The 14,365-nt window shown below is 35.8% G+C and overlaps 2 protein-coding genes and 1 pseudogene across 2 annotated transcripts; all 3 read left to right on the top strand.

Annotated features, from left to right (window-relative positions):
• The first annotated feature begins 2,299 nt into the window (after window positions 1–2,299).
• Window positions 2,300–5,741, top strand: LOC103342450 (xylan glycosyltransferase MUCI21-like). Its single transcript, XM_008246076.3, has 3 exons — window positions 2,300–2,745; window positions 3,013–3,090; window positions 4,206–5,741. Exons 1-3 carry the CDS (start codon window positions 2,532–2,534, stop codon window positions 5,486–5,488), a joined length of 1,575 nt encoding a protein of 524 aa, XP_008244298.3. The 5' UTR covers window positions 2,300–2,531; the 3' UTR covers window positions 5,489–5,741.
• A 1,565-nt stretch (window positions 5,742–7,306) lies between these two features.
• On the top strand, window positions 7,307–8,337 carry LOC103342448 (xylan glycosyltransferase MUCI21 pseudogene; annotated as a pseudogene).
• A 1,432-nt stretch (window positions 8,338–9,769) lies between these two features.
• On the top strand, window positions 9,770–12,586 carry LOC103342409 (xylan glycosyltransferase MUCI21-like). The gene is made up of 3 exons (XM_008246031.2): window positions 9,770–10,519; window positions 10,616–10,693; window positions 11,106–12,586. The coding sequence occupies exons 1-3, from the start codon at window positions 10,303–10,305 to the stop codon at window positions 12,419–12,421; spliced, it is 1,611 nt and encodes a 536-aa protein (XP_008244253.2). The 5' UTR covers window positions 9,770–10,302; the 3' UTR covers window positions 12,422–12,586.
• Window positions 12,587–14,365: the final 1,779 nt, after the last annotated feature.

Here is a 14,365-nt window from a genome sequence, read left to right as displayed (position 1 = left end):
GTTTCATACGCGCTTCAGGATGGAAAACACCAAATCAAAACCGCCATAGCCACCAAAGATCACTATATATTATTTTATTGAGACCAAGATTTCTAAATTCCCAAAGAAACAAAAAATTAACGTCAAGTTGAAAGACTACCTATCAAATATATTTTTAAAAAACAACAAACAAAATGATGCGTTTGGACTAGATTAGTCCAAACAGGGTGGCTTGATTAAATTCAAGCTTAAGCTTGTTTCTCTGTGGATGATAAATCCACCACAGGGCGGCTTGATTAAATTAGAGGCTTAATTAAGGGCGAAACTTTAAACGGAACCTTTAGAAAGAAAAAAAAAATTGTTCTTTTATTTTAAATGTTGTCTTCTATTGTTCTTTAAGATGCAAAATGTATAAATTATTGGAGTTTTTATATTTTGGTTTTGCGAATCCAGTTATTCATTCTTATCTTATATATAGACTGCAAATGCAATGCATATATGGGGAATTTTTTTTTTATTCAGGCCCTACATAAAATAAAATCACATATCGCTATTAATTTTTTGGGAGACTTTGGAAAAACACAAAGGAGAGAGAAATTTTGTAAAAGAAGCCAAAATGGACAAAATTGCCCTTATTTATATTTGGATTTCCTAAGGAATCCTTTACATTTGCATGTCTTTGATTTGAAAATTGAGAGGTTTTTCTGTCTTTTTTGAAAAAGTTTTGGTTGTTTTCCAAAAGTGAAATTTTTTTTTTGTTGCTAAAACCTAAATTTACTTTTTTTTTTTGGTTCACAAATTATGTACTGCAAAGTTTCAACTCCATTAATTATGTCTTGTCAAGGAGTTGTGACGGTTTAGAGATAAGAAACAGGAGGACATCTCTGGTTGGTCCAAAAACTTGTGTTTGAAACAAACACGTCAATATTAATGCTCTAGTTCTACTACACTCATTGAAAGAAAGACATCTAATTCAAATACATCGTTTTAGTGTTCCACTAATTTGTTTTGTTTTGCTAGTGCTTCTTGACTAATTTAATCTCATCAGTCATCATGTTAATCATGAACGAAACAGGGAATGAATATATATATATATATATATATATCTGTGCTTGAATAAGAATCGAACAAAATAAGTTATCCTAACTTATATGTGACTCCAGAAATTCACCTTTCTTAAAAGTCACATATGTATAGTTGACAATCGATCCCCTTTGCACCATGGACCACTCAAGCTATGTATGAATTGGTCCACATATATCAACGACTAACAATCCCCAAGCACGGTAAAGGTATTACTAAGAAATTGTATATATGTTTGAAGATTTGGATATGATTTTGAGGTAAAATTTTATTAAATATGCTCCCTTTAATTTTGATATGAAAATAAGACAAATAGAAATTGGAAAGGCCACAATTGGAAATCTTGCATATAAGGGAAATCTATTTCCGGGAGCGAGGTAGGTACTCTACCGTGAAATCACATGTCATTGAGCCTGACATGTGAATCACATGCTCTACAATGATACCATGTTAGAATTAGAACATTCAACGTAAAATCAATCAGCATAGGTGGGGTGACAAAAAATTATCTATTCCATTTTCTAATGTTTGGATGCTCTCAACATGACATCATTAAAATTTTACCTTTATCATTAGTGTATTGTTAATTCTGAAGCATCTAATTCATCAACGTTGGAACAAGATAATAATTCAAAATTGCGTCATGGTTTCCTTAATTAAAGACTACCAAGCCAGAGTCAATCTATTATGTAATGCCCATTCTCAAGCACACAACTTTGGAATCGTTATTTGTCCAGATATTTGGTTTGCGCAGAAAATACTGTTCAACTAAAACAAAACCCAACACCCAAAATGGGGGCTGAAATTATAAAAAAACACAACACCCAAAACACTTTATAAACACACCAAAAACCCATCATTACATACACTCAAAACCCATTTATAAACACACCCAAAAAATATACAATTGTTGATTTTGGGGTTGATTTTGGGTGTATTTCTATGTTTAAATAGTGTTTAGGTTTTTTTTTATAAATACATGTTTAGAATTGAGTTTATTTATAAATTTGTAAATTATTTTTTCTAATAATATTTTAATTTCTGGTATGGGATCCAACAATACCAAGGTTTCACTAAAATTAGAACAAACCTGCAAAATGATTAGACTAACAACATCTTGCATATACACCCTTATTTTATTTTATATTATATATTCTCCATCCATGCGACTGAAAATAGAAAGCACTCCCCTGAATTAGCCTTTCTTTGACAGCGCCCCTTTTCGATTAATTCTCTCTCTCTCTCTCTCTCTCTCTCTCTTCTAGAGGTTGAAACAAGAGCTATATGAAGAAGCAGCTTCTCCATAAACGCAAACCAACTTCATCATTTGCCATCTCTCTCTCTCTCTCTCTCTCTCTCTGGTTGGGTTAAGTATACTTGAAAACCAGCCCAGTTCAGCTGAAGAGATAAGCATAAAACAAGGAAAAAAAAGAAGAGATCAAAGCCTTTTTTTTTTTTTTGCATAAAAAATGGTATACTATCAGAGATATCAGCAGAGGAAAAAGGGTGAAGTGGGTACAGAAGAAGATGAAGAGCGTCAGGCCTTTATAACGGAGTGTGCAAATTCTGGTTACTACAAAAGAACAAGGCCCAAGCTTCTCTCTTTCCTCTTACTCTCTCTTCTCTCTTGCAGCTTCATATTAGCCCCTCATCTTTTTTACTCTGACGCCACTTTCTCATTATGTAAGTGTTTTTTTTGCTCCTCTAGTTTCCCATATTATTGTTTTGATGTCTTCTTTGTTTCATCTCTAATTTTCTGTATGTTGAACATATTGTCTTACATGTTTTCTTTGTTTTACGTTGGATGCTCTAATTGTTTTATTGCTCTCACGTCACACAATATATGTTGTGTTTGGCTCAAGTCACACCACATTAGGAAAGGTTTGGAGTCGAATGCTCTAATTCTTTTACCGCATAAAATTAAATGTGTGTGCATTTTGGTTATTTTAGATTCTCCAGAAGTCGAAAATGAAGGCCTTGCTGCTGATATGGTGGCAAATGCTCCCTTGGGTTCTTCAATCTCTAACGGTATAGTACAAATACTCTACTTCTCCATATCGCTTTTCTTTAGATTGCGTGTTTACCTAGTTGTTACGTTATAAAATTTCATGAAACAGTTTTACTATATACTGCTGAAGGGGTTGATATTTGATTTGCATGGACCGTATGGTAACACTCGATTATGCTCCATTTGGTACCAGTACCCAAAATAAAAAACAAGTGTTATAGTAAGGTAAAAACATAAAATAATTATTTACCCAAATATGCTTGCCATTAACAGGTCAAGAGATTGTGTTAGTTGCGAACGTGTCACTATTATTAGTAATAAGCCTAATAGAATGAAATAAACTCGAGGAATCATATGATCCCATTATTATAAACTAGGCTTGGAGGTCGGGCATGGTGAGGGGTCAATTCAAACTCAACCCTACATGATAATTAATTGAGTGACGACACGAACCTAATTTAATTATTGAGGAAAAGAAACCTAATTTAATCTAATTAGAGAATAAATTCAGCTCAAGTTCAGCCGTCAAGAATTTTATATCCTCAAGTTGCTAGAGTGTTGAAGTGAAAGTAATAACGACCTCAATCCCCAAGTGCATCCTGCAAGTTAACCACATAATAATTTGTCTATTATATTAACTTCAAATTAATAAAATATTTATTATCAAATACATTGGAGTTGAACTTTGACCGCAACCATTTGCTTGGTATGGGTTAAGGGGCCGTCACGTCATCATAATTACTCCAACTGGTTCGAACGACATCGAAGGAGGGAGGTTTGCGAGGGCCTCAAGTGGCTATATTTCTAAATCTTGAAAATACATAACTAAAAATCTTTCGCATCCTGAAAAAGCTTAGGGCTCGTTTGATAATATATATACACATGTACAGAAATTCGAATTGAATTAGGGCATTCTAAGATTGATATCCCTACTGTATACTATTATTCAAGAGATCCATTTGTGTTTTCAAATCTTTATTTTGTCAATCTAAGAGTGAACAATGTCAACGATCCCCTTTTGAACTAAATAAGTTTAATAATAATACGCATAAAATTTAAAATCAATTCAGTAATTTAATCACATACATACCTTTTTTACTCCCTCTAACTTCCATAAGATATGTTGCGGGTGCAGGAACTATATCTTGTGACAGAAGCAGTTTCCGGTCAGATATTTGTATCATGAAAGGGGATGTAAGAACACAATCTCCTTCATCTTCTATCTTTGTCTACAGGTCCAGAGACAAAAGTAGTTTCGCAAATTATCTTTGGGGCCTCCTTGAGGAACATGAAAACCGGGAAGAACTTCAACAGGAAAAGATCAAACCATATACTCGGAAATGGGAAACAAGCACCATGGACAGTGTCACAGAATTAGACCTCATTGCAAAGAAAGAAAGTCCAGGCATGAAACATCAGTGTGATGTCCAGCATGATGTTCCAGCAGTGTTTTTCTCAACTGGAGGATATACTGGTAATGTTTATCATGAATTCAACGATGGCATTTTACCGTTGTACATTACTTCCCAGCATTTGAGCAAGAAGGTTGTGTTTGTGATTCTTGACTTTCATAAATGGTGGCTCATGAAATATGGAGATATTATTTCACATCTGTCGGATTATCCAGTAATAGATTTTAGTGCAGATAAGAGAACTCATTGCTTCCCTGAAGCCATTGTTGGTATGAGAATTCATAATGAGCTCACTGTGGATTCTTCATTGATGGACGGAGACAAGAGCATATTAGACTTTCGCAATCTTCTAGACCGTGCTTACAGGCCTCGAGTTAGAAGTCTGATTCGCGAACAAGAAGCAAATCAGAAGCTTTCTGTTTCGGTGTCTCCCACGTCGAAAAGCTCCTTACGAATCAAGAGAAAAGTGCATGAACATTCACTGAAGAGGCCTAAACTGGTTATCATATCTAGGAACGGATCAAGGGCAATAACCAATGAGAATTTGCTGGCTAAAATGGCAGAGAAAATTGGGTTTCGAGTTCAAGTTTTGAGACCCGAATCTTCGACAGAGTTGGCAAAGATTTATTGGGCTCTTAATTCTAGTGATGTCATGATTGGAGTTCATGGTGCTGCCATGGCTCATTTTCTGTTCATGAGGCCTGGCTCTGTGTTCATCCAAGTCATCCCTCTCGGAACTGCATGGGCAGCGGAGGCATATTATGGGGAACCTGCAAGAAAGCTTGGCTTAGAATACATTGGCTACAAAATTCTCACCACAGAGAGCTCATTGTATGGCAAGTATAGCAAAGATGATCCTGTTGTGACAAACCCAAGAAGTGTTACTAAAAAAGGATGGGAATACACAAAGAAGGTTTATCTTGAAGATCAAACTGTGAGACTACACCTCAGAAGATTTAGGAAGCAGTTGGTTGGTGCTTATAATTACACCATTGATAGGATATGAATCAGCATTTCCAAGTCACAGTCATTTCATTCATTTCACGTGTTTTTTTTTCCATGAACTTTAGTCATTCTTTACCTTGCCTTAGTCATTTTGGAAGTTGTAGATGGCATAAAATGTTGACTAGGGAGATTTGTATTGTATGTATAATGTATCTACTTGGTAGAAATTGGTGAACATATGAGGTTTAGACATTAAGCATTAGTTGAAAAGGATAACTTATTTTGTAAATACAATGCATGTGAATAATTTCTTCCATGACTTTGTTGTTATTATTCAATTTTCATGTTTCAAAAGCAGTTTTCTTTTTGTAAAGGGTTTTGTTGCGAACTGATTTTCAGTAAGCTTGGTTGAGATTTGATGATCCTCAACTGTTGAAGGCTGCGCGGCGTTCCACCTACCCCGGTCAACTAGCCGTGTGGCATGGGAGATTGAGGCGTATTCATCTTTGGCCTTTTTTTTGGAGGCTTTTGAATCTTCCTTCCTCCGGCCTTTGGACATTTTAATAACGGAAGAAGGAAAAAAAAATACAAATTTATAAATAAACCAAATCTAGACATGTATTTATAAAAAAACTCAAACACTATTTAAACATAGAAACACACCCAAAATCAACCCCAAAGTCAACTTTTTGGGTGTGTTTATAAATGGGTTTTGAGTGTGTGTAATGATGGGTTTTGGGTGTGTTTATATGTTTAAATAGTGCTTGAGGTTTTTTTATAATTTCAACCCCCATTTTGGGTGTTTTAGTGAAACTCCCAAAAAAAAAACCATGCTCATCTTTGGCCTTCTTTTTTTTTTGGGTGAAATTTCTTGGTCATGTACTAAATGAGGATGGTAGGTTTAGTTCTACTTAGTGAAATTCACGAAAGAACCATGCTACCGAACCACAATGACAGCCTCAAAAATAGGGTGATCAATAGCTAATAAGAATTCTGATTTTGATAGGTAATAAACACATACAACAATTAATCACACTTGCAAATGGAAGAAAAAAGAAAACTAATCTATTTATAGCATTGATTGGAGACTCAGGCTACGTACGTACCATTCCCGTTTAACCCAACAACCGTTGACTAATCTTTGGTAATTAACAATTGCTTAACAGCTATGTGAACATGACTTGCTAACACTCACATGTTAATTTTGAAACTAGAGTTATTGATTGATTCATCTTGTTTCCTTTTTAGTGTGGTTTGCAAACTCAGTTAACTCTCTTAACCCTCTCTCCTAATATCACATTTTATATATATATATATATATATATATATATTTCTTTTAGACTAATCATTATCTGTATTGTAATTATGCAAGAGTAATTCATTATAATTATCTGTATTTTTTAAATTAATTTTTGAGAGACTTTGGAAAAACCCAAAGGAGAGAGAAATTTTGTAAAAGAAGCCAAAATTGACAAATTTGCCCTTATTTATTTTTGGATTTCCTAAAAAATCATTTACACTTGCATGTCTTTGATTTGAAAGTTGAGAGGTTTTTCTGTCTTTTTTAAAAAAACTTTGACTTTTTACAAAAGTGAAAATTTTTTTATGGCTAAAACCTAAATTTACTTAAAAGGTAATTGTAATTTGTTTTTGTGCCACAGGAACTATACGTTGTGATAGGGGCAGTTTTCGATCGGATATGTTTGTATCATGAAAGGGGATGTAAGAACACATTCTGCTTCCTCTTCCATCTTTGTCTACAGATCTGTAGATAGAAGCAGCTTCATGAATTACGTTTCAAGCATTATTGAGGAAAATGAAGAAGGGCAAAATGAGGAGCAATTCCAACACGAAAAAAATCAAACCCTACACACAAAAAAGGGAAAAAACCACCATGGACACCATCAAAGAATTAAATCTCATTGCCAAAAAGGACACTCTAAGCACACAACACAGTGTGATGATAATGTTCTGGTCGTGTTCTTCTCCACCGCCGGCTATACGGGAAATGTTTACCATGAATTCAACGACGGGATTTTGCCCTTGTACATCACCTCACAGCATTTGAGCAAGAGGGTTGTGTTTGTGATTCTTCATTTTCATGACTGGTGGCATTATTTCTCATCTGTCACATTAACAAGTGGTGGATTTTGGTGCAGATATGAGAACTCACTGCTTCCCTGAGGGCCACTGTTGGTTTGAGAATTCACAATGAGCTCTCTGTGGATTCTTTACTGATGGAGGGAAACAAGAGCATTTTCGATTTTCGGGATCTTCTAAATCGAGCTTACATGCCTAGGATTCAAAGCCTAATTCATGAAGAGGAACTACAAAAATCACAACAGAAAAGCTCCTTAAAAATCAGGATGAAAGTGCATGAAGTGCCTAAACTTGTTGTCATATCTAGAAATGGATCAAGAGCAATAACCAATGAGAATTTGATAGTGAAAATGGCTGAGCAGATTGGATTTCAAGTAAACGTTTTGAGGCCAGATCCAAGGACAGAGTTGGCAAAGATTTATTAGGTTCTTAATTCAAGTGATGCCATGATTGGAGTTCATGGTGCTGCCATGACACATTTTCTGTTCATGAGGCCTGGCTCTGTGCTCATCCAAGTTATCCCTATTGGAACTGCTTGGGCAGCAGAGGAATATTATGGTGCACCTGCCAAAAAAACTTGGTTGGAAATGCATTGGCTACCAAATTCTTGCCACAGAGAGCTCATTGTATGACAAGTATGATAAAAATGATCCCATTCTTGCTGATCCAACAAGAGTGAACCAAAAAGGATGGGAACAAGCAAAGAGGATTTATCTTGAAGATCAAACTGTGAGATTGGACCTCAAAAGGTTTAAGAAGCAGTTGGTTGGTGCTTATGATTACATCATTGATGGAATGTGTCAAGATTGATCTTGGTTTTGACTTTTATGTAAAATATCATGCAGTTATATTAATAAAAAAAATCAAATACATCATGACATCATACCTTAGGTGATGTATATGTCAAAACATATATTTATTATATCAAGTCTCAACAAAGGTGACCAAAGAGATTTTGTTACAATTTAATGTTTTTACAAAATTCACCGTATTCCGCTACCATACTTTAATTAGTCCTACAACATTTTTTTTACGGCTTTAATTTAGTCATTTGGCCATTTCAAATTATGAGTTGCAATGACATGCAAATTTTTTGATTGGTTACTCTTAATGATATTTTTTTTTTCTTTATTATGTTAAATAATAAATTTATGTGTAGATTTGCTCGCCTAATCATCTTTCACTTTGTCAACGCCTTTTATCTACCTTTTGCTCTCAATAATGTAACTTAGAGCAGCTCCAGCGCTGCTATCAAACTGGGCAAAAGGCCCCCTAGCAAGCCCAATGCACTCGAGCACCACTTGCGGCCGGGCAAGCCAGGTCCCACCAACCTGTGCAAGTCCAAGGGCAGATTTTGCTTCACTGAGGGCGCTGATGTTATCTTGACGTTAGCAAGCAAAAAAATTCAAAAAATTATAAAAATTCAATTATAAAAAAACCAAAAAATTATGGATTTTTCCCTATAAATACATAACAATTTTATTCACTTTCCCTATAAATACATAACAATTTTATATTTTGTTGCATATATATATTTTTTTCTTGCCCTTGACTTACCTTAGATTTTGCCCTCATGAGTGGAACCACAAATGCACTATTCACGTGAATAGTTGCAGCTCTCTTGCTTTAAACTTAGCCCTTGTGGATGGAGGTGCTCTTAATCGCCTTGGTTTCAAAAAAGAAAAGTGAGCAACAAGCCAAAGACACAAATTGAAGAGCAGCAAAGGACCAAAAAATAAAATAAAATAATGAATAAACATAGGAAATCTAAAGAGGGTTGAAGTGACAAATAGGAAGGTAGAAAAATTACTAATTAAATTGCTACCAAGAATATAAGCAAAGCAAAAACAAAGCATGATTTTTTTTTACAAGTTATTCTAATAGCAGATTCTCCTGCGTTTGCTGCAGCCAATGGTTATCTGCGAAATACTGTTCTTTTCTTAGTGGCCAATCCATGATCCATTCACCACCGTGTTCTTAGCAAAAGGTCTCATCTTGATTTTCGGATCCGCACCGCAGTTTGCCAAGTTGGACACAGCTTTCAAAGGCGCGTGTTCCGAAGGGCGCGTGGGATGAGCTGCGCTGATTTGAAACAGGTGCCAAAAGAGAAAGCAACGAGCCAAACCGAGGAAAGAAGGGACTTTGTTCGCATCACAATTCCCTCTCTTTACACGCATTTGACTGCAAAATTAAAATTAAAATTAAAATATTATTAAAATCAAAATACCCAACTTCCTTCAGCAGAGAGAAACTGACTGAATTTTAGGACCAGAACAGCCTCCCCTCCTTTGACAGCTCCTCTTTTGATTTCTTACTAACTCATCACCCATCCATCTCCCTCTTTCCTCTCATTTCCCTCTCTCCCTCTCTCTCTCTCTCTCTAGACTATTCTCTCTTTATAGGAAAGAAGCAGCACCTTCTCAATAAACAAACCCCAAAAACCTATCTTCCATCTCTCTGTCTCTCTCTGTCTCTCTCTCTCTGTGAAAGCAGAGGAATCCCAGAAAATATTACTCTCTCTATTTGTATATTGCTCTCCATTTCCTCATCTGGGTTTTGTCCCCAGACCATCAACAGCCCATAAATCTCCCTCTCTCTCTCTCTCTCTCTCTCTAGTTGGGTTAACTTGAAAACCAGCTTACTTTGAAAAGCAGGGGAGAAAAAAGATCGAAGCTTTTGCATAGGAACTCTCTCTCTCTAGTTGGGTTCACTTGAAAACCAGCTTACTTTGAAAAGCAGGGGAGAAAAAAAGATCAAAGCTTTTTTGCATAGGACATGGGACGCTATCAGCGCCATCATCAGTGGAGAAAAGGTGAAAAGCATACAGAAGATGATGAAGAGTCTCAGACCTTTCTAATGGAGTTTGCAAACTCTGGTTATTACAAAAGAACAAGTCCCAAGCTTCTCTATCTCCTCTTCCTCTCTTTTCTCTCTTGCAGCTTCATATTGGCCCCTCATCTTTTTAGCACCAACACCACCTTCTCTCTCTTATGTGAGTTTTTCTCTCTCAAAGACAAGGCCTTTCCTTTTTCTTTTTTTGGTTCCTCTTTACCTGCTTATTAATAACTGGAACTTTTGGTTTTTATAGATTCGACAATGGTAGAAAATGAAGGCCTTGCTGCTGAAATGGATGTAAACATTCCCTTGTGTTCTTCAATCTCTAATGGTTAATACTCTGCCTCTCTCTCTCTTTAGATTGTTTGTGTTATTAGTTTTCTCAATCTGTACAGATATACTGCTAAAGAGGGTCGCTTTTGTCCATTTGGTTCGTGAGAGAGAAAAAGTTATAGGAAAAAGAAAAAGGGGGAAGAATAGAAAGTATATTGAAAACGCAGGAAAATCTAATACTATGATTGAAGTAAATAATACTTTATCGCCTGAAATTTGAATATCCTTTTCTTCCCTATGTTCTTCAATTTTCTCAGTAGCCAAGTTGTGGCTTTGATCAAAACTCTCTCTCATATGTTTTGAGTTTGATCAAACAGTATAATCCCATCATAATCTTCAATTGCTTTTTGATTATTTGTGTTTTCTTTTTTTTAATAGAAATTAATTGTAATTTCTTTCTGTGGCTGCAGGAACTATATGTTGTGATAGAAGCAGTATTCGTTCAGATATTTGTGTCATGAAAGGGGATGTGAGAACACACTCTGCTTCCTCTTCTATATTTCTCTACAGATCTAAGGACAGAAGCAGCTTGAAAAATTATGTTGCGGGTGTTGTTGAGGAAAACGAAGAAGGCGAAACTGAGGAACTTGAGCACGAAAAGGTCAAACCGTATACAAGGAAATGGGAAAAAAGTGTCATGGACACCATTGATGAATTGCAGCTCATTGCAAAGAAAGACACTCTAGGTATGCACCATCAGTGTGATGTCCAACATGATGTACCAGCAGTGTTTTTCTCGACTGGGGGCTATACTGGTAATGTTTATCATGAATTCAATGATGGGATTATGCCATTATACATTACTTCCCAGCATTTCAACAAGAAGGTTATATTTGTCATGCTTGATTACCATAATTGGTGGGTCACGAAATATGGAGACATTCTTTCACAACTGTCAGATTATCCACCGATAGATTTTAGCGGAGACAAGAGAACTCACTGCTTCCCTGAGGTCACTGTTGGCCTGAGAATTCACGACGAGCTCACTGTGGATTCTTCACTGATGGAGGGAAATATGGGCATTGTTGACTTTCGAAATCTTCTAGACCGAGCTTATTGGCCTCGAATTCAAAGTCTAATTCAAGACGAGGAACGAGAAGCACAGGAGAAGCTTTCTGCATCTTTGACATCTGAAAGTCCTCTAGAAATTGAGAATGAAGTGCAAGAAGATCAAGTGAAGAAGCCTAAACTGGTGATCATATCTCGAAATGGATCAAGAGCCATAACTAATGAGAATTTATTGGTGAAAATGGCTGAGGAAATCGGGTTTGACGTGAATGTTTTGAGACCCGACCCCACGACAGAGTTGGCAAAGATTTATCGGGCCCTTAATGCTAGTGATGTGATGATTGGGGTTCACGGTGCTGCCATGACTCATTTTCTATTCATGAAGCCTGGCTCTGTTTTTATCCAAGTTGTTCCCCTTGGAACTGTGTGGGCAGCAATGGAATATTATGGGGAACCTGCAAGGAAGCTTGGCTTAAAATACATTGGCTACCAAATTCTTACTAGAGAGAGTTCCTTATATGACAAGTATGATAAAGATGATCCTGTTCTTAGAGATCCAAAGAGTGTAACCAAAATGGGATGGGAGTACACAAAGAAGATCTATCTTGATGGTCAGACTGTGAGATTAGATCTTGGAAGATTTCGCAAGCGATTGGTTCGTGCTTACGATTACATGTACCATAGACTGAACAAGCATCCCCATATTCAATCTCAGTAATTCCGTGGTCTTCTTATTCTTTACCTTACATAAATCATTTTGAAAGGTTGTAGATGGCATGAAATGGCTACTAGGAAAATATGTTCGTACTTGGTAGAAGTTGTTGAATATATGTGACCTATGTACATTAAGCTTTGCACAAAGAAACCGATTTTTTGGTAAATACTTTTGATTTTGAAGCAACTATATACTTTTCTTCTAGGACCCTTTTACTATTTGATCTACTGTACCAAAAGCAGTTTTACTGATTTGTGGCTAATGTTGACTTTTGATTCTTTGATGTCTAGTTTTGCTACAAATTCAAGAGTAATTTTTGTTTCTATCTGCATTTTTCTTTTGTTGTTTATCTTGTTGCCTGATTAGTTCACAAGTTTGCGAGGATTGTGTTCATACGTATGATGCTGACAGTGATATCATAAATACCTAAGTTTGTTGGCTTATGAATTAGCCATGTTTCCTAGTTACATGTTCTGCAATTATCATACTTTTTGGGTTGATCATATTATTGGTTTTTTTTCATCTTCCAGATTGGCACGTTCATCTTTTAGGCCAAAATATTGACAGGAGCCTACCATCTTTATGCATTAGTGGGCATACCATACTTCCACCTTTAGGCAGCCTGTAATGCCTTCTTGTCTGCATCCCTAACCAGATGTTTGTGAAACCTTACGAATTTTGAGCAAGAACAGCAAAATATCCAAATTTTCTTGAATATTTTACTATTTAATCGTTCTTGTATACAGAATCGCATTTATTTGGCATCATAAAGTCTAGAAAGGTAACTTTACCTTATCTACAAAAATGCATCTATGTTCAGTTGGTCAGGACAATGAGTCCGTCTTTATGGACTCAAATTCGAGTCCGTGATGTAGATTAATTTAGAGTAAATTAGACTACGATACGGTTGTATAAAATAAGAAATATATATGTGCATACTTGTGTGTATTAGATTGTTTTGTGTTTGGCAAACAACCAAATAAGGTCATCATGGCATGTGAATCCGAATATCTCTATTGTCTGAGAAGGTGCATGGCATAGATAGATTGATGTCATAATTCTCCATGCATGTGGAGGCAGAATCAAGTTGAGAGTGCATTATTGTATCCTTGTACCAAAATATGCATGTGAAAAGGGCCAGCAGCTTTTAAAGTTACTTTTATCTTTTACCATGATGAGAACACTCAATTCATATAATTCCTTGAGATTGAGGAGATTTTGACAAGCCAGGCATAAACAAACTTTCTCACACAAATTTTTTATGAAGTACTTCTAGGACTTTACAATGTTGCATGCAAGCTTGCATTAGCCCAATCCATGATGAGAATAAATATTGGGTTCCTTCCAAACACACCCTTCTAAAAAGTATGGCTTGAAAGCTCGAAAGCTCATATGCTACACTGCACAAGGTGGCAGATATGCACTAGGGGGACCACATGCCACATGGGCGGAGTCAGAAAAATAACACAACTGCAATTTGCATACAGGATAGCCCTGACAAAATACTAGTCGTTGAGCCTTGGTTTGTTCAACAAATAGGGAACATAGTTTTTTTAATTTTTAATTTTTAAATTTAATATTTTTATATATTAACGGATCAACTTGCTTGATTTCACATCTCCTAAACAGGTTTTATCTTGAGATATACCTGCAAATTTCCACTTATTTTAACCCCAAGATCCAGCCACTCCTATTCTTCCCTCACTGACTTTTATAGTTAGAATAATTACAATGGCTTTAAAAAAATGTCAATTATTTAAGGAATTTGAGCTTTTGGAGATTAAATAATATGAAAATGTTTACCTAAGCTCTTTTTTTGTAAATGTTCCCCAATTCTCTCACATGGACTCCATAACTATAGATTGGACAACACTATACATCTCACTACAAAAAGTTGGATAACATTTAACAAAATAGGCTTTTTCTAAATAGTAAAAGAATGTGATA

The sequence above is a fragment of the Prunus mume genome, linkage group LG8, assembly GCF_029339155.1.
Source record: "Prunus mume cultivar Tortuosa linkage group LG8, ASM2933915v1, whole genome shotgun sequence".
Taxonomy (NCBI): domain Eukaryota; kingdom Viridiplantae; phylum Streptophyta; class Magnoliopsida; order Rosales; family Rosaceae; genus Prunus; species Prunus mume.
Note: the sequence above shows the minus strand (reverse complement) of the source record. Positions and strands in the feature narration are given on the sequence as shown.

What these genes read in the sequence shown, in the direction of transcription:
- LOC103342450 (XM_008246076.3), top strand. Translation starts at nt 2,532, where the DNA reads ATGGTATACTATCAGAGATATCAGCAGAGGAAAAAGGGTGAAGTGGGT. An exon ending in TGACGCCACTTTCTCATTAT is followed by an intron (nt 2,746 to 3,012) that starts GTAAGTGTTTTT and finishes TGGTTATTTTAG; the next exon opens with ATTCTCCAGAAGTCGAAAAT. An exon ending in GGGTTCTTCAATCTCTAACG is followed by an intron (nt 3,091 to 4,205) that starts GTATAGTACAAA and finishes TTGCGGGTGCAG; the next exon opens with GAACTATATCTTGTGACAGA.
- LOC103342409 (XM_008246031.2), top strand. Translation starts at nt 10,303, where the DNA reads ATGGGACGCTATCAGCGCCATCATCAGTGGAGAAAAGGTGAAAAGCAT. An exon ending in CACCACCTTCTCTCTCTTAT is followed by an intron (nt 10,520 to 10,615) that starts GTGAGTTTTTCT and finishes TGGTTTTTATAG; the next exon opens with ATTCGACAATGGTAGAAAAT. An exon ending in GTGTTCTTCAATCTCTAATG is followed by an intron (nt 10,694 to 11,105) that starts GTTAATACTCTG and finishes CTGTGGCTGCAG; the next exon opens with GAACTATATGTTGTGATAGA.